We start from the raw sequence: 25097 nt of genomic DNA on the forward strand, positions 1-25097 counted from the left end.
AAGATTTCAAGATGCTCAGTTGCTGAGGTTAGCTGCGACGGCATAATTGCCAACACCATAATAGGTATTGAAGATACTGACAGCTACTATGGAACTCGAGCTGTTGCAAAGACCGAAGAAGAGCTTTCTGCGCAAATTGCAAAAATAGTTGAAGATACGGACATAGGTAAGTTATGGCTCTACAATACAACTAGATAGAATATGACTCTACAACCTAATGTTTTTACAATTTCATGCTGCCAATCCTATGTTGGCAGCTACACTTTTGGCAGCGAAATGAATATCATACTAAAAAATTTTAACTTGGTAATGTTAAAGAGAGTTACTCATTTGAAGACGAACTTGGGCAACATTTAGTAGACTATCAGAAAGTATCGGTATGTTTCTATTGTTGTTTCTATCGTTGTTTCTATCGTTTAAGATTGTTTCTGAGTTACCAGGATGGTTCAAGATTAAAATTGACAAAAGTTAATTGCTGTTAAAATGCTAAAAAAAACTTGTCAAAATTATTGCGCAGATGAGTTGCGCAGCTGCCTCTCTTTCACATTAGATATCAGCTATTGTGTGTAAGTCGTAGTTCCAGGTGAGATTCATTATGCTATGTAGTTGTCTCATCATGACTACGTGCAGTCTCTTCTCTTGCGCTAAGTTGACTGTACAGGTCTCCGTTCCGTGTAATTTGGCTGTTACGACTAAAGCTCTGTATAGCTTACGCTTAGCGCAAATGGTTACCTACTTAAATTAGTTCTGGAGTTTTCTTAAGTGGTTTTTGAAGTGATGAAATTCAATATCTGGCAAATGGTTAGCATATTTTATCAACAGCTGTAAAATATAAATACATATTTCTAACAATTGTTTCCCTCTTGTGTAGTTGTTGATGAAGTGCCAACTGTGGAAGACGTAGATGAATGTGGAGATGCATCACGGAATGACTGTGACTCAGACGCAGAATGTATAAGTATTGACGGATATTACACCTGCGTATGCAACTCTGGTATGTCTATCAGCTCATGTCAATCAGCTCATGTCTATCAGCATGTTTCTGTATTTCTTCAACTTACTTGTTCTACTATAAAAATGAGGTTTATAAGATGAGGCTCTGCATGCAATTGAGGTTACATAACAACTATGAAACTAATTCTCTTATTAATTTTATCAATGAAATTGCGAATTTGATGTTTGACTAGAACTATATGATGTATTAACATATACATGTGTATATATATATATGTATACACATGTATATGTATATATATATATATATATATATATATATATATATATATATATATATATATATATATATATATATATATATATATATATATATACACCTCATATCGGAACTTGAGGTAGATGAAATTAAGGAACAGTTCACCCAAGTAACCTCAACCAACGAGGAGTGCATATCAACACACACTGTCACGCATACACGATCATGTGTTGACTCACGGGTTGAAGAAGACATGCACTTGAACCTTGACCCAAGGGTGAGAGAGCTTGCGGAAAATATCATCAACGAGATGTCGGCTGCTAATGATTATGAAAGCAGGGTACCACTACGAAGAGTTAGCAAGGCCATACCTAAGAAGCTGTTAGAAGACATTAACTTGGCACTGGAGTCGATTTCAACTGGATCAATCAGTGAGACTAATGCCTTAATCTACAGTACAGAAACCGTCATCTTGGAGGAGATGGATATTAAGCCACTGCCAACAAGGCTTCAAGCCATTCCACCTTGGCAGCTGAGGCTACAAAATAAGATCAAGGACTTGCGCAAGAAAGTTAGTAGGCTCAGTGAGAGATCTAACCACAGTTTGGAGCGTCCAAAAAGGGAAGCCACAATAGAAGCTCTAGAATCTGCCAAACAGCTAGCTAGAAGCTCTCTCGGCACGACTGAAGCGGTACACCAAAGAGCGGAATAACAAGATAATGAACAAACTGTTCATCAATAATCCATCTAGAGTGTATTCCCAGTTCAAAGGTGAACTGCAGAGGCCAATGTCTGAGCCTCCCCGATCTAGCACTTCAAAGTTCTGGAAGGACATCTGGGAGAAAGGGACTACTCATAACACCACTGCAAATTGGCTGAAGAGGCTTAAAGAGAGCCATCAACACACTGTGGCTCAGCAAGGACTCACCATCAGCAAAGAGGACATCAAGTGCAGAGTGCAGCGTATGAAGAACTGGGCAGCACCTGGCCATGACATGATTCAAGCCTTCTGGTTAAAGAAATTGACATCACTTCACACTAGAATGGCTAAGCAGATGGAATGCCTAATAGAACAAGGTGACCATCCAGAATGGCTGACCAAAGGACGAACTGTACTTCTGATAAAAGATCCAAAGCGAGGGCCGATTCCCAAAAACTATCGACCAATAACATGCTTGCCCACCACTTGGAAACAGCTCCCAGGAATAGTTGCAGACAAACTGGAAGAGCCCATGAGTCACTATATGACCAGTGCTCAGAAAGGAATTGGGCGCAATACCCGAGGAGCAAAACATCAGTTACTGGTACTTGATAGGAAAGATGGCGGTAGAGGACTCAAAAGTGTACAGCAGACAGTAAAAGAAGAGGAGCAAAGCATCAAAGCATATGCAGCCTCCATGGCCATTTCAGATAAGTTGCTAGCTGAGTTCAATCGGCTGCTTTTACAACGAACCTACGCCCTGATGATGAGGAAATTGACTGGCACACGAAACCTCTTCATGGTGCTTACCACCAACAAATATCTAAGGTTGGTGATCTTCACCAGACATATATGTGGCTGAACAAAGGAAACCTGACGGCCAATACAGAGTCGCTAATCATGGCAGCCCAGGAGCAAGTGCTCCCAACAAGGCAACTCTAAACGAAAATCTATCACACTAGAGACGATCCTAGATGCAGACTGTGCAAAGATGCACCTGAGACCATCCAACACATCATCAGTGGATGCAAGCAGCTAGCAGGAAACGCATACACTGAGCGGCATAATCATGTCGCATGTGTTGTGTATAGAAGTCTATGTGATGAGTCTGGCCTTAATAAACCACAACACTGGTGGGAAGCTCCTGGTAAGGTCAATGAAAATGACCGCGCTAAGATCCTCTGGGGCTTCTACATCCGAACTGACAAGCATGTCCTAGCAAACCAACCAGATATAGTGGTGGTAGACAAGGACAACAAGAGGGCTACTATAATAGATATTGCAGTACCCAATGACTACAATATAGCCAGCAAAGAAAAAGAAAAGGTAGAGAAATATCTCCGTCTTGGAGAAGAGATTGAAAAATGCTGGAATGTAAGAACAACTGTAATCCCAGTAGTCATTGGGGCACTGGGCGCAATAATATCGGCACATAAAATGTGGCTTGCCCAAATACCAACAACAATCAACTCAGGTGAGTTGCAAAAAAGTGCGCTATTGGGAACAGCTAAGATCTTGAGGCAAGTGCTCAAACTCTCAGGTCTCTGGTAGGAGACCTGAGTTAGAGCAGAATTTACCACCCATACGGGGTAACCAGGGTGAGGAAACAATTTTTTCAATTTTTTTTTATATATATACATGTATATACTAGAAATTCCCCTGTCATACAGCCCACGACCAAAGTGATATTGGAAAAAGGAAAGGGTATTGATGGTTGAGAAATGCAATATTAGCAGTCAAATGGCACTGCAGTGCAATAGGATAACTGCAATGGAGGCTGTAATGTACTGGGTGTTATTATGTACAACCAATGATATACAGCCCCCCATTGTATATCAGTGTTGGGTAATTGGCCAATTTGGCCGACCAATTAGAATACCAAATACTGGAAAATATCATAACCAAATACCAAATAAAATACCAAATACTTGAAAATCTCAGAGCCAAATACCAAATAAAACACCAAATACTCAATATTTGGAAATCAAATACCAAATCAAATAGTACCACTGGAAAATTTAAGAATTAACTACCAAGTAAAATACCAAATACTGGCAATTGTTCGAACCAAATATCAAATCAAACAGTAAAACGTGAAAATCCCAAGACAAAATACCAAATACTGGCAATTGTAGAAACCAAATTCCAAATCAAATAGTAATACTTGGAAATTTCAAAATGAAATTTTATATTAAAATACCAAATAAATTACCAAACACTGCAATTTCTCGACATCAAATATCAAATCAAATAGTTATATTGTGAAATTCCGAATCAAATACCAAATAAAATACCAAATACTGGAAATTTTAGAAACCAAATATCAAATCAAATAACAGTAGGCTACCGTGGAATTTCAGAACCAAATGATGTAAAATCTTAGAGCCGACTCCAAATTGAATAATGGGAAATGTCAATTCAATATCAACATCATCATGCTAACTATGCTAAATATTAAATACTGGAAAATATCAAGACCAAATTAAATTTATTTGCAGACTGAATTAGCAAATTATTTAAAAATAACTGATCACGTTCACATCCAACAACTCTGCCCATATAAAAATGTATACATTTATTACGTATTTATGTTACATTCAAATTGAATCAATATAATGTAGAAAAAAAATCGTTTATGATTGTCAATAATTTTAAAGGTACTACATTATTCATGGTAAGTTCAAATTTAATAAAGATACTATTGACAGAAAGTCGAGACAAATACAGAATGGCTTATTGTGATTGCGAGTTCTAAAGAATAAAATACACTATTATATCAAGGTAATTATGTATGCTGATGCAAGTTAGTTAGGATTAGAACTAATTAGGTGGCGTTACAATGTAAACTGCTGTATACATTTTTGAACATTAAATATTGCCAGACTTCTGCAAGAACGAGTTTGAGCGGATGTGCAGCTGTGCCTCAAACATATCGTCCCCCATACGCATGCGCTCTGGTCTTAGGAAATGTCCGGCCGAACTAAACAGTCTCTCCACAGGGGCTGAGCTAGCAAGGACAACCAAGTAACTTTTGGCGAGTGTAGCTAGATGAGTATTGGAGCTGGATCGCTCCCAGTACTCCATAGGGTCAACAGCTTCACTTTCAGGCGCTGACTCTAGGTATGTTTTGACCATGGTCAGCGCAGGATCTTCCTTAGCCTGGGCTGCTTTACTCCTGCCGAGAAGCTTTGTGTAAGTTCCCTCCAATCGTGGTTGCTTGTGTGGAGGGGGATTGTCAGCATCAGCAATATTCATACCAAATAATTAACCAAAATACCAGAAAAAATATTGGCCAATTATAAACCAAATTATGATACCAAAGCAAATGCCAGATACTGGACAATCTCAACTATACCGAACATTACCAAATAAATTAGCAAATATTTATAAATTCAGAACCAAATACCAAATAAAATTCTAAATACTGGACTATCTCAGAACAAAAATGTCAAATAAAATACCAAATACTAAAAATTCTCCAAACCAAATACCAAATCAAATAGTGAATACTAGGAAGTCACAGAACCAAATATCAAATAAAATAGTAATACTGGGAAATCTCAAGACCAAATATCAAATAAAATACCAATTACTAAAAATTCTCGAAACTACATGTAAATACCAAATCAAATAGTAATACTGGGAAATTTCAAAATCAAATACAAAATTAAATAACAAGTACTGAAAAATCTAAAAACCAAATACCAAATAAAATACCAAATACTGGAAATTCTCGAAACCAAATACCAAATCAAATAAATATAGTAATTGGTATTTGAATTTGCAAATAGATCTATTTGAAATAAAATAACCCAACCCTGTTGTATATCATGGGGGCTGTATATCATTGGTACAACAAACAGCAATAATGAAAGGAAAAGATTATATGTTTATATCTCTCCCCAATAGGAGAAATGCAATATTAGAAGTAAAATGCACTGATATTATTAGAATAACCAATATTATTAATATAGTAATACAGTAATAATAAAAAACCAATGCACAATTTTGTTTACATATCAAAACGTCATAGCTAACAATATCAAGAAATTGTGATATTTGTATAGATTTTTTTAAAATCTATTTAACAAAACTATTTAAAAATGATAATAGCAACATATTGCCCAACATCGGTCACTATATACTTCGATCTTGTAAATTCTAATGCTTATTCTTATAATTAAATCTTATAAAATTGAATAACTATTCTTATAATTAAATATTGTAATAATCTCATAAGAATTATTAAAAAAATATCGTCATTTCCTTTACGCTCACTGCTTTGGACATCAGTTGGAATACCAAAGTACTCATAAATGTCCAAAATGTCAGTTATTTTGAAATCAGCAAAAATGAAACGATTGCTTTTTCAGTACTTCTACGTTAATTACAGAAACCTTCGGCAATTCGACAATGCAATATATAAAGTTACGGTATATGATCTTACTTGATTATCCGTACATCAGTTGCTCCTCCTCCGTGAGCCGCGCCCAGAATAATCCCGCTCTCGTCGTAGCCTCTGATCCTCCTTTTCCTCCAGCCATTCTCCTTCCACCAGAAACCTGACCTTCCTTCTTTTGTCCTTGATCTCCTCCGCCCGTGATGTCGTAAATACAGATCATAATTCCTGTTCGGTATTTCCTTACACCTTCCCCTCAAGATTTATGCAAATTTTTAAAGACGTCGCCACATCATGGGGGAAAACAAAATTCGAAATTAGTAGAATAACAATGTTAAACATTTGAAAGTCAGTGAGTATAGAGACATAGACAATATTTACAAAACAAAGAAAAACCCATTACAAGTTGAGTTTATCTGGAGATTTTACAACTCTCCCGTCCCGTGTCTGATGGGTCTGTACACTCTGACGATGAGTATTAGAGGGGACGAGTGGTGGCTGAGACTGAAGGCTGAGACCGGTTGATCCCTTAACCTCTTTGCGCTTTTTAGTGGGTGCCGCAGTCGGTGCCTGCGGAGGACAACCGCTTTTCGAGGGAGGTAATTGCTCAACAACCCTATTCACTTGAGGAGTTTGTAACTGCAGAGGTGCAGAAGCAGGCGCATCCGGCACAGGCGACTGCCGAGATCCGGTCTCTGTGGAGTTCTCTCTCCTAGGTAACATGGTTACCGAACTGGTGCTCGCTTCAGTTCTAGTGTTCAGTGGAGGATGAGAGCTGTCTTCTCTTGATATACATATCTTATCAGATGGGGACGACTCATTGGTTTTATCGACCTGCACTAGTTTTCTGTTCCGGCGCAGCATGGCTCCATTGTCAGTTTTCAACGCAACTTCTCTGCCAGAGGACGCCATCACAACAGTTCTCAACGGTTTGGCTGAGGGGTCGTTGAGAACCACCCGAGTTCTGACAGGCACTTGGTCCCATTCAACCGCCCTGTGCCGTTGATTAAAAGTATGAGCCTGCCCACCTCTGTAGTCAGCTTCATGAGCGCAAAACCTCTTTGCATCTACTGGGCTGTTGACGAGATAGCCCATTGAACTCGACCCTCGTCCCATAAGCAGCTGGGCAGGGGTATATCCATTCTGAAAAGGACTGTCATTACAGCACATAATAGCATATTCAATCTCAACATTTTTTGCCGCAAGCTTTTTGAATGTTTGCACCACTCTTTCTGCATGACCATTTGCTTGGGGGTTTGTAGGGGAACTGGTTCGATGAATAATGTCCCATTTCTTCATTAGTTGAGCAAAGTTTTCAGAAATGAACTGTAGACCATTGTCTGTTACAATGATGTAAAGTACCCCTAATGTAAATATGACCTTGTTGACAGTTCTGCACATCTATGCAGGAGTGGCTCGGAGAAACTTTTCAGCAATCATGAACCGGCTATAATAGTCACTAATAACCAAATACTCATCGCCTCTCTCATCAACGGTGTAGAAATTCATTGCAAGCTGCCACCAGGGTCTCTCTGGGAGAGGAGTAGGGATCAATGGCTCAGTGGGTACTTTCTTAAAGCGAATTCATGTGTTGCAGCACTTTACCATTTCTCTGATGTCCTGAGACATCCTTGGCCACCAAATCACACACTGGGCTCTTCTGAGGCAGCGGTTCACCCCCAGATGCCCACTATGAATGTCCTGCCAAACCCTCTCTTGTTCACTCAAGGGAATATACAGTCTGTTGTAATAAAACAACAATCCTCCCAAAACAGTCAATTCCTCTTTTGAACGAATTGTACTTTTTTAGACATTGAGGCAGATCATGGTAGTTTGGCCAACCCTCTTGAATATACCTCATTAATTGATTAGTTGTGGGGTCTGTTGAGACGGCAATTTCGAATAGCTTTCTTCTTGCTCGAGATATCAGGAGCTCTTCCATCATTTCTTGAATGAGTAAAGGCTCCGGTTCTGACACTTTTTCTGTTCCTGCTGGAGCTTTGCTCAAGACATCAGCAACTATCAACTTCTTTCCAGGGATGTATGTGACATCATACGAAAACCGCATCATGCGCAAATGAAATCTTTGAACATGAATGGGGAGTTTAAACAGTTCTTTCTCCACCATAATTGATACCAGAGGTTTGCGGTCAGTTTCAATTTTGAAGTCGCGGCCAGCTAGATAGTAGTAGAACTTTTCTGCTGTCCAACACATGACCAGAGTCTCCTTTTCTATTTGAGCATATTGCTTTCTGCGTCCGTAAGGGCCCGCAACGCCAATGCTATAGGCTTAAAGCTATCAGAAATTTTCTGGAAAATCGCCGCTCCCAAACCATAGGAGGAAGCGTCGGTAGAAAGCCAAGTCTCGGCTTCCATATCAAATGGGACTAGCACCGGGAAAGAAGAGATCTTTTGCTTCAGCACCTCAAACTCTTCAGTCATTTTAGCTGTCCAATACCAATCATTATCTTTCAGCTTGAGGAGAGATCTCATCTTGATGGTGTCATCTGCTAGTGTGGACAAACTTACCAAGATAATTGACCATACCAAGGAATCTCTTTAAGCTTTTTCTGTTTTTTGGGATACGGAAATCTTGTATGGCTGATACCTTTCCTGGATCTGCATGTATCCCTGATTCGTCTATTACATGACCCAAAAAGGTGACACGAGTCCGGGAGAACTCACACTTTTCTTCATTTAGAGTAATGCTTGTAGAAGCCAGACGTGATAAAACTTCTTTCACTTTACTGATGTGTTCATCTTCAGTCTCCTTATAGATTAAGATGTCATCCATTTGATACCACACACCTTCAATACCCTCCAGAGTCTTCTGCATCTCCCTTTGAAATATTTCGGGAGCCAACAAAATGCCAAATGGTAAACGCTTGCAGAAAGACCAAACAGTGTGATAAAAGTAGTCAGCTTTTGCAAACTTTCATCCAACCGAAGCTGCCAGTACCCACAGTTTGCATCTAATTTTGAGAACACTCGTGACTTACCCAGACTGGATATTGTTTTATCAGTGGCTGGAAGTGGGTGGTAAGCCCTTTTTACTGCTTTATTCAGGCGGGTAAAATCTATGCATACTCTGATCTTTCCATTTTTCTTAAGCACCACCATACAATGAGCGCACCAGTCTGTAGGCTCCTCTATCTTCTGAATAACTCTGATCCTCTCCATCCGGTAGAGCCTTTCTGTAAAGGCCAGTGCCGAGCTGCAGCTATTCTTCTGGGTGTAGATTGAGCAAAAGGAGTTCTTTCATCTTTCAGCTAAATATGAACTCTGGATCTCATGGTATCTAAGCCTGAGAACAATGACGGAAACATCTCTTTCCAGCCTGTTGAAGAACCTTCCGCGATTTTAGACACTTTGAGAATGCCCAGCTGTTTGATGGTCGGCATGCCTAACAGGGGACTAGCTAGCCCTTCAACAACGTAAACCCTCTTTTTGTGGCGTGTTCCTTTATGAGATGGTTCTACGATAGCCACTCCAGATGCTGTGAGCTTAGTGTTCCCAGCGCCGAACAATTCTCGAGTAGTAGATGTCAGTTTCAACCCAAGAGCATCGCAGACACTAGTTGGTATAGCAGAAGCTGCAGCACCCAAGTCTACATCTCACATTTTTAGAGTTTACCTGTAACTCTACGTACCAGGCATTTTCTGTTTCTGAGATGGTGTCAATGGTATCAATGTAATTTATGCGGTTTAGTCAATGGTAACTTTCTAGAAACAAACTATCTACTCCATCGTCATTCTCCTCCAGTGCAGATACTTGCTGGGCTCTTTTGCATATTTTTGCCCAGTGACCTTTTCTCTTGCATTTGCTGCAGCTTGACTTTTCTACCGGGCAATGACCACCAAAATGCTTCCACTTTCCACAGTTTGAGTATGGCTTGTCCTTTGCGTTACTGCTCTTGTTTTCCTCAGTGTCCGTCATTTGTTTAGACGATTTGGGTTTATACCGCTGTACCGAGTCTACAATACCCACCATACTCTTCTTTACCGGGTCCCAGAGCATCAGATGTAGACGCCATCACAGCTACATGCTCCTGATTTGATACATAATGCTTCGCTTTTTGAATGCATAACTTGAGTGTGAGATCAGGCAAGTCAATCAGGTACTTGCGAAGCTCGATGTCACACACTCCCACCACTATTCTGTCCCTTACCAAGTCATCTCGCAATCGCCGTAGTCGCAATTCTCACTCTGGACTTGGAGTTTAACTATAAATTGGTGCAGAGATTGGCCAGGTTGCTGCATCATCTTATTAAACGCTGAGCGTCAAAAATAACATTTTTAACAGGCTCAAAAAACGCATCAATAAATTTGATGCAGTTGGTTAGGGTTTTCTTTTTGTCGTCGTCAGATGGCATGAAGGTGAACTGATTGTATACTGGTACTGAGTCACTACCCGTGGTCATAAGCATGTGACTGATCTGTTCGTCTACAGTGAGCTCTCTTAGTTTCTTCACAATCACATATATATTAAACTGCTCTGTAAAAACTTTCCAATGAGTAGCCAGGTTGCCCGAGAACAAATTCAAGGGCTTCACAAACTTTTCAGGCCTGGTTTCACCACTACCAGACATACTCTATACTGTTTTACTGGCAGCACACCACAATCAAGAAGATACGATGGATCGTGATTAACAGGAAACAAATTAGGTAACACCAAAATATATGAAAGTGACAGAATAATTCACTATATTGTCTTTAAGAGTCAGGGTAGCAAAATCTGGGAAATTTTCCTTCACACAAAGTACACCTACTCCTGCAATATCTCAGCAAATCTCTGATTCTTATGTCTCAATGCAACAGCTTCCAGAGAACCTGTGCCCTGTCACGAGCTCGCCATTGTAACATACCGTTACACAAACAACGTTTTACACGATTACGCCTGTAGGTTTGATATGTTCTGACACCATATGAAGCTACGGTGTATGATCTTACTTGATTATCCGTACGTCAGTTGCTCCTCCTCCGTGAGCCATGCCCAGAATAATCCCGCTCTCATCGTAGCCTCTGATTCTCCTTTTCCTCCAGTCATTCTCCTTCAACCGAAAACCTCCCCTTCCTTCTTTTGTCCTTGATCTCCTCCGCCCGTGATGTCGTAAATACAGATCGTAACTCCTGTTCGGTATTCCCTTACACTATAGACTGGTGAAATGTGCACAGTTTTTTTTGTGAAATGCGCATGGCTTAATGGTTCTATTCTCTGTCGCTCGGCGTTTCGTTTGCCGGTCTTAATTTTGATAAAAATAAGGCTTGTTAAGTTTTAATATCGATTTCAGGCCATATTAATCTGTCTATTTATGTATAATCCGATCAGATGGGTAAGGTTTAGGAAATTTTCTACAAATAATAAAGACTTGGTAACATATTTAAATTGGTTTATATGTGTTTTGTATCGTTATTATACTTAAACGACTCCATTAAAAAATGGTTACATCCATTGATGAGATTTTGGTACAAGGGTTTGCGACGTCGGTTGATGAATAATTTTTGTGAGTTGTGTGCACATATGCATTTATCATAAATCTCCGAAACAATCGCTTTGCTCGTGTTTGGTCGTGGGATAAACTGAAAATTCATATTTCATGAAATATTTGTTGGTTTCATCAAATGTGGATAGCACTTTGTAAAAAATAACGCTGCTTCATAGGATTATGGCTAGGTGGATGCAAAAAATTATTAATATAAAACATCTTTGAACCATTGAGGTGATCAATTAGTCATGCTTTCTATCTAGAACTTTGAATATTGCATTTGCAAAAAAATGCAATTAGCTTTGCTACTAGCTGTCCATATACGCAGGTATAGCTAATTACTATGAGTAAACTCCCTGTAAAGCAAAATATTCTACCTGCTTAAAAGTTGTAACCGCTGAACGGTTGCAAACGCAGGCTATTTTGCAAACTGCAGGCATTCTACTTGTAATAATACAAATTTAAATAGTTATCTTTGTATCACTACTACTCAACCTTCATATGTCTGTCATTTGTATCACTACTACTCAACCTTCATATGTCTGTCATTTGTAGCACTACTACTCAACCTTCATATGTCTGTCATTTGTATCACTACTACTCAACCTTCATATGTCTGTCATTTGTAGCGCTACTACTCAACCTTCATATGTCTGTCATTTGTATCACTACTACTCAGTCTTTATATGTCTGTGATTTGTAGCACTACTACTCAACCTTCATATGTCTGTCATTTGTAGCACTGCTTCTCAACCTTCATATGTCTGTCATTTGTAGCACTACTACTCAACCTTCATATGTCTGTCATTTGTAGCACTGCTACTCAACCTTCATATGTCTGTCATTTGTATCACTACTACTCAGTCTTCATATGTCTGTGATTTGTAGCACTACTACTCAACCTTCATATGTCTGTCATTTGTAGCACTGCTTCTCAACCTTCATATGTCTGTCATTTGTAGCACTGCTACTCAACCTTCATATGTCTGTCATTTGTATCACTACTACTCAGTCTTCATATGTCTGTGATTTGTAGCACTACTACTCAACCTTCATATGTCTGTCATTTGTAGCACTGCTTCTCAACCTTCATATGTCTGTCATTTGTAGCACTACTACTCAACCTTCATATGTCTGTCATTTGTAGCACTGCTACTCAACCTTCATATGTCTGTCATTTGTAGCACTACTACTCAACCTTCATATGTCTTTCATTTGTAGCACTGCTTCTCAACCTTCATATGTCTGTCATTTGTAGCACTACTACTCAACCTTCATATGTCTGTCATTTGTAGCACTGCTACTCAACCTTCATATGTCTGTCATTTGTATCACTACTACTCAACCTTCACATGTTTGTCATTTGTAGCACTACTACTCAACCTTCATATGTCTGTCATTTGTAGCACTACTACTCAACCTTCATATGTCTGTCATTTGTAGCACTACTACTCAACCTTCATATGTCTGTCATTTGTATCACTACTACTCAGTCTTCATATGTCTGTGATTTGTAGCACTACTACTCAACCTTCATATGTCTGTCATTTGTAGCACTGCTTCTCAACCTTCATATGTCTGTCATTTGTAGCACTACTACTCAACCTTCATATGTCTGTCATTTGTAGCACTGCTACTCAACCTTCATATGTCTGTCATTTGTAGCACTACTACTCAACCTTCATATGTCTTTCATTTGTAGCACTGCTTCTCAACCTTCATATGTCTGTCATTTGTAGCACTACTACTCAACCTTCATATGTCTGTCATTTGTATCACTACTACTCAACCTTCATATGTCTGTCATTTGTATCACTACTACTCAACCTTCATATGTCTGTCATTTGTAGCACTGCTACTCAACCTTCATATGTCTGTCATTTGTATCACTGCTACTCAACCTTCATATGTCTATCATTTGTATCACTACTACTCAACCTTCATATGTCTGTCATTTGTAGCGCTACTACTCAACCTTCATATGTCTGTCATTTGTAGCACTGCTACTCAACCTTCATATGTCTGTCATTTGTATCACTACTACTAACCTTCATATGTCTGTCATTTGTATCACTACTACTCAACCTTCATATGTCTGTCATTTGTAGCGCTACTACTCAACCTTCATATGTCTGTCATTTGTCGCACTGCTACTTAACCTTCATATGTCTGTCATTTGTAGCGCTACTACTCAACCTTCATATGTCTGTCATTTGTATCACTACTACTCAACCTTCATATGTCTGTGATTTGTAGCACTACTACTCAACCTTCATATGTCTGTCATTTGTAGCACTGCTTCTCAACCTTCATATGTCTGTCATTTGTAGCACTACTACTCAACCTTCATATGTCTGTCATTTGTATCACTACTACTCAACCTTCATATGTCTGTCATTTGTATCACTACTACTCAACCTTCATATGTCTGTCATTTGTAGCACTGCTACTCAACCTTCATATGTCTGTCATTTGTATCACTACTACTCAACCTTCATATGTTTGTCATTTGTAGCACTGCTACTCAACCTTCATATGTCTGTCATTTGTATCACTACTACTCAACCTTCATATGTCTGTCATTTGTAGCACTGCTTCTCAACCTTCATATGTCTGTCATTTGTAGCACTACTACTCAACCTTCATATGTCTGTCATTTGTAGCACTGTTACTCAACCTTCATATGTCTGTCATTTGTAGCACTACTACTCAACCTTCATATGTCTTTCATTTGTAGCACTGCTTCTCAACCTTCATATGTCTGTCATTTGTAGCACTACTACTCAACCTTCATATGTCTGTCATTTGTATCACTACTACTCAACCTTCATATGTCTGTCATTTGTAGCACTGCTACTCAACCTTCATATGTCTGTCATTTGTATCACTACTACTCAACCTTCATATGTCTGTCATTTGTATCACTACTACTCAACCTTCATATGTCTGTCATTTGTAGCACTGCTACTCAACCTTCATATGTCTGTCATTTGTATCACTACTACTCAACCTTCATATGTCTGTCATTTGTATCACTACTACTCAACCTTCATATGTCTGTCATTTGTAGCACTGCTACTCAACCTTCACATGTCTGTCATTTGTATCACTGCTACTCAACCTTCATATGTCTGTCATTTGTATCACTACTACTCAACCTTCATATGTCTGTCATTTGTAGCGCTACTACTCAACCTTCATATGTCTGTCATTCGTATCACTACTACTCAACCTTCATATGTCTGTCATTTGTAGCGCTACTACTCAACCTTCATATGTCTGTCATTTGTATCACTACTACTAACCTTCACATGTTTGTCATTTGTAGCACTACTACTAACCTTCATATGTCTGTCATTTGTAGCACTACTACTCAACCTTCATATGTCTGTCTTTTGTATCACTACTACTCAACCTTCATATGTCTGTCATTTGTATCACTACTACTCAACCTTCACATGTTTGTCATTTGTAGCACTGCTACTCAACCTTCATATGTCTGTCATTTGTATCACTACTACTCAACCTTCATATGTCTGTCATTGGTAGCACTGCTACTCAACCTTCATATGTCTGTCATTTGTATCACTGCTACTCAACCTTCATATGTCTGTCATTTGTATCACTACTACTCAACCTTCATATGTCTGTCATTTGTATCACTACTACTCAACCTTCATATGTCTGTCTTTGTATCACTACTACTCAACCTTCATATGTCTGTCATTTGTATCACTACTACTCAACCTTCATATGTCTGTCTTTTGTATCACTACTACTCAACCTTCATATGTCTGCCATTTGTATCACTACTACTCAACCTTCACATGTTTGTCATTTGTAGCACTGCTACTCAACCTTCATATGTCTGTCATTTGTATCATTGCTACTCAACCTTCATATGTCTGTCATTTGTAGTACTACTACTCAACCTTCATATGTCTGTCATTTGTGGCACTACTACTCAACCTTCATATGTCTGTCTTTTGTATCACTACTACTCAACCTTCATATGTCTGTCATTTGTATCACTACTACTCAACCTTCACATGTTTGTCATTTGTAGCACTGCTACTCAACTTTCATATGTCTGTCATTTGTATCATTGCTACTCAACCTTCATATGTCTGTCATTTGTAGTACTACTACTCAACCTTCATATGTCTGTCATTTGTGGCACTGCTACTCAACCTTCATATGTCTGTCATTTGTAGCACTACTACTCAGTCTTCATACGTCTGTGATTTGTAGCACTACTACTCAACCTTCATATGTCTGTCATTTGTAGCACTGCTTCTCAACCTTCATATGTCTGTCATTTGTAGCACTACTACTCAACCTTCATATGTCTGTCATTTGTAGCACTGCTACTCAACCTTCATATGTCTGTCATTTGTAGCACTACTACTCAACCTTCATATGTCTTTCATTTGTAGCACTGCTTCTCAACCTTCATATGTCTGTCATTGGTAGCACTACTACTCAACCTTCATATGTCTGTCTTTTGTATCACTACTAGTCAACCTTCATATGTCTGTCATTTGTATCACTACTACTCAACCTTCACATGTTTGTCATTTGTAGCACTGCTACTCAACCTTCATATGTCTGTCATTTGTATCATTGCTACTCAACCTTCATATGTCTGTCATTTGTAGTACTACTACTCAACCTTCATATGTCTGTCATTTGTGGCACTGCTACTCAACCTTCATATGTCTGTCATTTGTAGCACTACTACTCAACCTTCATATGTCTGTCATTTGTATCACTACTACTCAACCTTCATATGTCTGTCATTTGTAGCACTGCTACTCAACCTTCATATGTCTGGCATTTGTATCACTACTACTCAACCTTCATATGTCTGCCATGTGAAGATTGAGTAAGTTCATTCTTAAACAGTATTCCTGACTCATGACTAGTCAGTAGTAACCTGTAACTAGGAATTGTGAGACATACTATTCATATATTCACTACAACAAGAGAACTTTTAAAATGAACTGACACTGATCGGGATGCTTGACCTCCATGTGTGAATGTCGTTACCAACCGGGGCATCTCTGGTTACAGACAACCACCCACATTTGTTCTTCTGTTAGAATTTATATTTTTAAGAACTTTTTCAAAATTTTGCAGACTATGACGACGTTTCCCTCTATATTGATGAACCAGGAAGAACTTGTATACCGAGTTGTGATGAATATTGTTCTGGTGCAAAAAGGACCCTGATTGACGTGTTCTTACTTTTATCAGCTTTAGTGAGTCTAAGTCAGCTTTGGTGTGTCTAAGTCAGCTTTGATGAGTCTAAGTCAGCTTTGGTGAGTCTAAGTCAGCTTTGATGTGTCTAAATCAGCTTTGGTGAGTCTAAGTCAGCTTTGGTGAGTCTAAGTCAGCTTTGGTGAGTTTAAGTCAGTTTTGGTGAGTATAAGTCAACTTTGGTGAGTATAAGTCAAGTTTGGAGACTGTAAGTCAGCTTTGTTGAGTCTAAGTCAGCTTTGGTGAGTATAAGTGAGTTATGGAGTGTATAAGCTATGGATAAAAAATAGCGTGAAACTTTGTTATAAGAATCATAGCAATTGTAGGCATTCGTCTTGTTGCAAGTTATGCTTGGTCATTCATAAAACCTGTTTCGGCTAGACCCCAAATAGTTTGATGCGTTTTTTTACTATATATTTAAACCTGCTAGCGGTAATATGCATAATTTAGTACCACTTGTACTTGGGTTGGGCCGACAGTGACTAAACCATCAACCTCCATACAGATGGGGAGGCTGAACTGGACCCCTCTACAAAACCAGAATCATCTGTAAAAGCACTGTGCTTTACCAAAGACTGTCTGTATATTTTCATATTACTGATGCACTTGGTTTAAGCCACATTTGTCTTAGCATTGACACTTCACTATTTCATTTACAAAGTTTGTCCGGCAGATTCAATTTTTTCATGTTTACAAAACCTCAAAAGTAACAGTTCTGCTACAAAGAAAGATTTATGTATCACATTTATGAAAGCTGTTGGGTTTGTAGATGCTGGTTGCTCGACAATAAAAGTGATGCCAGAGGTACCAAATCGAAGCTTTCAAATGTGCTGACTTTTGCAAGAAGCGATGACAAGTTGGCAATCAGAAATATACGTTGTAGCCAATGATAGTTTGAGATAACTCACGTACTTTGTTTTATAAAGAGTGCTAATTTTATTACACTGTTGCTATTTGGTGTGTATATTGTTGACAATCTTTGTAAGGTTGTTTCACTAACGAACTTTACGGAGTTAAAAAACCATTTATATCAAATTTTTACCCACAAAGCTTTTTATACATGAATTTAGTTTTTCTCAATGTTTTACTGCTGTGAGTATTTGCTGTTATAACTCACATTATTTCAATATAATCTATTTTTCTATTGCTGTGAGTATTTGTTGATATTATTCACACTATTTCATTATAATTTATTTTGTGAGATAATAGATAGCTTTTTTAAATAAAATACATTGCAGCAACTAATTAATGTAAAATAAACACAATTTTGCATCAAAGATTTTGTTATACATAAATAAAAGTTCTTCATCGAAACAATTCTGAATAAGACTAAAGTGAAAAACAGACCGCTGTCTGTTCATCTTGCTGGGTTTTTTATAAAAGAAAGGAAAGCAAAGCAAGGATTAGCTGTATTATATTTCATTAAAATACACAAATAAGCTATAAAGACGTTTATTTGAATGTACATGTACATTAAACACAATGACCAACACTGCATAGACCATTTACAGCACTGAACCCATCTCGAGAGAAAATACTTTTAGAAGAATTTCAGTGGTTGCTCTCATATGATGCGTGTTTTAAAGGATGCGATCTCTGAATGATGTTTATCTTTATAAAGCGGAGTTGTCTTTCGTAACATTTTGTGTTCATAATCATGAATATTGAGTCAATAAATGAATGAATAAAAGAACGAAATAGCCGACTTTTAGTAATTAGATTAACTTGTAAAGACAGCGATAACAGCCTTTAAGATTTTATATTTTTTAAAAGCATATTATACCACATTGATTAATACTTAGAAGAGGGATAGATGTATTTCATGGTTACAACTGGCTTTAAAATTTAACAATGACTTGCATTATGTAAAATTTTGTGACTTCTAACAAAACCACCCAGCTGCTAATTGATGCATTTGCTCCTTTCCCATAGCCCACCAATCCAGCACCCACCAATCCAGCACCCACCACACCACAACCCACCACACCAGGGCCCACCACCCATGGCCCACCACCCCATGGCCCACTACCCCAGGGCCCCTTCTCCAGGACCCACCAACCCTGGGCTCACCACTCAAGGTCCACCACACCAGGGCCTACTATCTCAGGGCCCACCACCCCAGAGCCCATCACATCAGAACCCACCACACCAGGACCCACTGTCTCAAAGCCCATCACTCCAGGGTCCACCACTAAAGAGCCCATTTCTCCCAGGGCTCTTTGATGCAACGGTAAGGGATATCATAGTCTGAGAGATCTGCAGGTGTATTACTAATGAATGCTGCTGGAAACTCAAAGGATGAATATAAACTGAGCTCATGTCTATTCTGAGAACTACTGAGCAAAATTAACTGGTAAAAAGTCACACGCAAAACTTACTTCATGTTTTCAAAAAGAATCTGTTTCCAAACTGTTTTAGCTGAATTAAATATCTTTGAATTAAAATCAGTGTTTTGATATATACCACTTTCAGCATGCGTAATCGGATATATACCACTTTCAGAATGCGTAATCGGATGTATACCACCTTCAGCATGCGTAATCGGATATATACCACCTTCAGAATGCGTAATCGGATATATACCACCTTCAGCATGCGTAATCGGATATATACCACCTTCAGCATGCGTAATCGGATATATACCACTTTCAGAATGCGTAATCGGATATATACCACCTTCAGAATGCGTAATCGGATATATACCACCTTCAGCATGCGTAATCGGATATATACCACCTTCAGCATGCGTAATCGGATATATACCACTTTCAGAATGCGTAATCGGATATATACCACCTTCAGCATGCGTAATCGGATATATACCACCTTCAGCATGCGTAATCGGATATATACCACTTTCAGAATGCGTAATCGGATATATACCACTTTCAGAATGCGTAATCGGATATATACCACCTTCAGCATGCGTAATCGAATATATACCACTTTCAGAATGCGTAATCGGATATATACCACTTTCAGCATGCGTAATCGGATATATACCACCTTCAGAATGCGTAATCGGATATATACCACCTTCAGAATGCGTAATCGGATATATACCACTTTCAGCATGCGTAATTGGATGTATACCACTTTCAGCATGCGTAATCGGATATATACCACTTTCAGCATGCGTAATCGGATGTGAAATTGTATAAAACCAGCGAGAACATCAAAATCCTTTTGTCTTATTCATCATTACTAACAGAGATAAGAATATCAAAGTGGATATCATGGGTTAAGGAGTTGAGCCAGCATGCGTACCTTCATGATGCAAGTTAACCCTTTTTCATATATGCTAATAGTTGTTGGCAATCTCGTGTTTGTAAACTGTAGATTACAGAATTATTCACAAACACAAACAGCACTAAAATGAGACTCAAAAGCCAAAACATTTTGCACGCATCAGCAGAGTCACATATCATATGCACTTGGTTGAAAAATTTTGGTTCTGTAATCTTTGATGCATCCCATGTTATATGAATAGAAATAATGATACAACCGAAATGTCATGTACCATTGCAGATGTGTAGATATATACATAATGATATATATACATAAACAGTTCTCCTTCACATATTTTAGTTTTATAACGCTCGTATAGTATTACTAGCTGTGCTACCCGGTGTTGCCCAGAGAATAAAAAAGTCTGGACAGAAAATTGATCTGTATTTAACATATAACTACATTTCTCAATCTAACTTTCAAACTACATATCATGAGAGACGGGTTTTCTGTATTTGAAATAGATTAACAGAAATATAAAAACAACTGTAAAGGGTTTAAAATTTGGTCAAACAACTGTAACTTTCAAGCTATTAGCCTGGCACATTGCCAATTGAAAATTCCAGTAAGCTGTGAGGCTTCTAATGACTGTACGCCATGACGTTGCGTCAGCATTGTTGTCTAGCTACAGTTATTCTAATAATAGCTATAGCCGGAATGCAGACAGACATACGGACATACTTTGAGAAACTTATATATAGATACAGTTATTCACACCATTATTTTAGTTATAAAATCAAGGATCTCAGAAAAATTAGCATGACTATTAGTAGTATTAGTAGTAATAGTATTAGTGTTAGTAGTAGTACTGGTAGTAGTATTATTATTATTAGTAGTAGCATTAGTAGTAGCATTAGTAGTAGCATTAGTAGTAGTAGCATTAGTAGAGTAGCAGCTTTAGTAGTAGCAGCTTTAGTAGTAGTAGTAGCGGTAGCGGCAGCAATAGTAGTAGTAGTAGTAGCAGTAGTAGTAGTATAAGTAGCATTAGTAGTAGTAGCATTAGTAGTACTGAAAGCCATACTTGGGCTCCAATCAACCCTTTATGTCGAGTCAAAATCCCCCAAATCCTTTGTTGAAAATTCGATAAAATCAGTCATCTATGAACATATGTAGCTTGAACTCAACTTATTTGTGCTAGCAAGTCTTTTTATACATTAAAATCCATTTACATATGTACCGCAACAGATGTCTGTGTATGGTATAGGCCTACTTTGAAATATTCTCTTCAGTAGAGATCAACACAACAGTCCTCACACCGTGCCGTTAGGCCTGTTCCTTCATCATCATCTGAGCTACTATAACCATCACTTGTCTTGTATTCAAAGTCTTCAGCTTTTACTCCACAGTAACCATCCAAATTATTATCATTATTATCATTGTTATAAAAGTTTTTCTTCACAGTCGTGTGGTGGTAGTTGACTGGTTTTAGTCGGTGTTGTGTCCAGGCCTTAACAAAAGGCCAAAGGATCCAACATTTTTCTCAATTCCAGTAAGAGAGGACCTTCCTCAATATGTGAGCTGTTCCTAAGCTGGCTGTCTTTTGTATTGTCTCAAGAGACAAGTTTACTCCTACCTCGGCCAGGAATGCTATATGTCTCATTGATATTGTTCCGAGTGCACCAATTACTATTGGTATCACATCGGTCTTCACCTTCTACAGCAGGGGTCTCAAACACGCGGCCCGCATGCGGCCCGCAAAGGCATTTCATGCGGCCCGCGACACATTTCTATTGTCGGTGTTTGAACTTTTGCAAATGCGCCATCTTAACCAGGAGAAAATCTTACCTACTTATTTATTCGTAGTCTTTCCATTGATTTCCGTGTAGCGCTTAAAGCATACATCCGGTTTATTATCGCTCACTGTTGATTGCATTGTATAAATTTGATTTTACTATATTTTTTTAAAACAAGTGACCATGTCTTCTGTTTCGAAAAAAAGAAAACTCGCAGATGAAAAGAGTTTTTCAAGTCAGATGGGAGGATTTATATTTTGTGACTGAAGCCAGCCATAAAATTCATTGTCTCGTTTGTCAGCAAACGATAGCGGTTCCGAAGGAGTTCAATGTGCGTCGACACTACGAAACAATGCACCGTGTGAAATATGACGCGTACACCGGCAAAGTCAGACAGGATAAAGTTATTCAACTTAAATCAGCATTATGCAAACAAAGAAGTTTCTTCACCAAAATTAACCAGTCCAACAAGGATTCTGTGAGAGTAAGTTTTGCATTAAGTGAGATGATAGCGAAGTCATCACGACCCTTTACAGAGGGTTCTTTTATAAAAGAATGTCTTTTAACTGCAGGTGACATTTTATGTCCGAATCAAAAGAAACTGTTTGAAGGCATAAGCTTGTCAGCCAATACAGTAGCCAGCAGGATTACAGATTTAGCAGCAAATGTGGAGATGCAATTAACTGAGACAGCTATGGATTTTGAAGCATTTTCAATTGCTCTCGACGAGAGCACAGATGCTTCAGATACTGCACAATGTGCTGTGTTTATCAGAGGTGTGGACCGCAATTTAAATGTGACAGAAGAATTCTTGGAACTATTACCATTGAAGGGTACTACAACTGGACGGGATTTATTTCAAGCCCTGGAAAAATGCATTGAGAAGTATAACTTGCCTTGGGATAAAATTGTATCTTTGGCCACAGATGGTGCACCGTCAATGTGTTCTCAAAATGTAGGTGTTGTTGGATTGGTGAAAAACAAATTAAACAGCCTTGAAACAGCAGGAATCAATTTCACTAGTATACACTGCATTTTGCATCAAGAAGCCCTTTGTAGTAAAAGCCTACAGATGAAAGAGGTGATGGATGTAGTAGTTAAAACAGTCAACTATATACGTTCTCGGGGGCTGAATCACCGGCAGTTCACTTCATTTCTTGCAGATATGGAATCTGAGTATGGTGAACTTATTTATCACACTGAAGTAAGATGGCTAAGTCGTGGAAAAGTTTTGAGGCGTTTCTTTGCACTTAGACATGAAATCGCTTCATTCATGACAATGAAAAATAAGGCAGTTTCTTTACTGACTGATTCTACATTTCAATGCAACCTTGCTTTTCTAACTGATATTACGGATCACTTGAATACACTGAACATAAAGCTTCAAGGTAAACAACAGATTATTACACAGATGTACGACAGTGTGAAATCCTTCAGAGTTAAACTACGTTTGTGGATGAAGCAACTTGGTGAGGGCAATTTGGCCCATTTCTCAACTCTGAATTCCTTAGGCAAAGTTGAGACCAAATGCTTGAAAGAATATGCAGATTTGATGTCTGAGTTACTTCAACAGTTTGATGTGCGTTTTGCAGACTTTAAGTTACTGGAGCCACAATTTCAACTTTTTTTGACGCCGTTTGCTGTAGAAATTGACGCTATTGCAGAGGAATTGCAAATGGAGTTGGTGGAACTCCAGTGTGATACTATCTTGAAGCAAAAATATGCAGAAGTAGGGATACCTGAATTCTACACATTTCTTTCACGAGAAAGATTTCCAAGGTTACTCTCTGCTACTGCAAGGATTCTTGCAATGTTTGGCAGTACGTTTGCATGTGAACAATTTTTCTCATCCATGAAAGTTAACAAGTCTGTACTGAGGTCACAGCTCACTAATGAACATTTGCAAGCAACACTGAGATTGGTTTCTTCTCATAAAATCAAGCCTAATATTGATGCCCTTGTTGACGCAAAACGCTGCCAGGTAAGCAGTCAGTACAGAAAGTGACTGAAACCTAAGGTAACCAAATACAGATACGCCAAATACGGTACTTAAATTGACTACATTACATTTGCAATAAATGGATTTTAGAAAGTTTGTAAAGCATTACGTTCTTATTATGTCGTCTTGTTTATTAACTTTTTATAATTTTAAACCATTTCTGGCTATGCGGCCCTCCAGGTACTTTAGAAGTCATCACTTGGCCCTCGGAGCAATTTGAGTTTGAGACCCCTGTTCTACAGTCTGTTTATCTCGAACCCAAGCTCTTTGTATTTACCAATTATCATCATTATTAATATCATTATTATTATCATTATTATTATCATTATTATTATCATTATTATTATCATTATTATTATCATTATTATTATCATTGTTATTATCATTATTATTATCATTATTATTATCATTGTTATTATCATTGTTATTATCATTATTATTATCATTGTTATTATCATTATTATTATCATTATTATTATCATTATTATTATCATTATTAATATCATTATTATTATCATTATTATTATCATTATTATTATCATTGTTATTATCATTATTATTATCATTGTTATTATCATTATTATTATCATTGTTATTATCATTATTATTATCATTGTTATTATCATTATTATTATCATTATTATTATCATTATTATTATCATTGTTATTATCATTATTATTATCATTATTATTATCATTATTATTATCATTATTATTATCATTATTATTATCATTATTATTATCATTATTATTATCATTATTATTATCATTGTTATTATCATTATTATTATCATTGTTATTATCATTATTATTATCATTATTATTATCATTGTTATTATCATTATTATTATCATTGTTATTATCATTATTATTATCATTGTTATTATTATTATCATTGTTATTATCATTATTATTATCATTATTATTATCATTATTATTATCATTATTATTATCATTGTTATTATCATTATTATTATCATTATTATTATCATTATTATTATCATTGTTATTATCATTATT

The 25097-nt window shown here is 37.6% G+C and overlaps 1 protein-coding gene across 1 annotated transcript; it reads left to right on the top strand.

Moving 5' to 3' along the window:
- The first annotated feature begins 18966 nt into the window (after positions 1–18966).
- On the top strand, positions 18967–24083 carry LOC137400752 (general transcription factor II-I repeat domain-containing protein 2-like). The gene is made up of 2 exons (XM_068087088.1): positions 18967–19287; positions 22380–24083. The coding sequence occupies exons 1-2, from the start codon at positions 18967–18969 to the stop codon at positions 24081–24083; spliced, it is 2025 nt and encodes a 674-aa protein (XP_067943189.1).
- The last annotated feature ends 1014 nt before the right edge of the window (positions 24084–25097 follow it).

Source organism: Watersipora subatra, chromosome 7 (assembly GCF_963576615.1).
Source record: "Watersipora subatra chromosome 7, tzWatSuba1.1, whole genome shotgun sequence".
Classification (NCBI taxonomy): Eukaryota; Metazoa; Bryozoa; class Gymnolaemata; order Cheilostomatida; family Watersiporidae; genus Watersipora; species Watersipora subatra.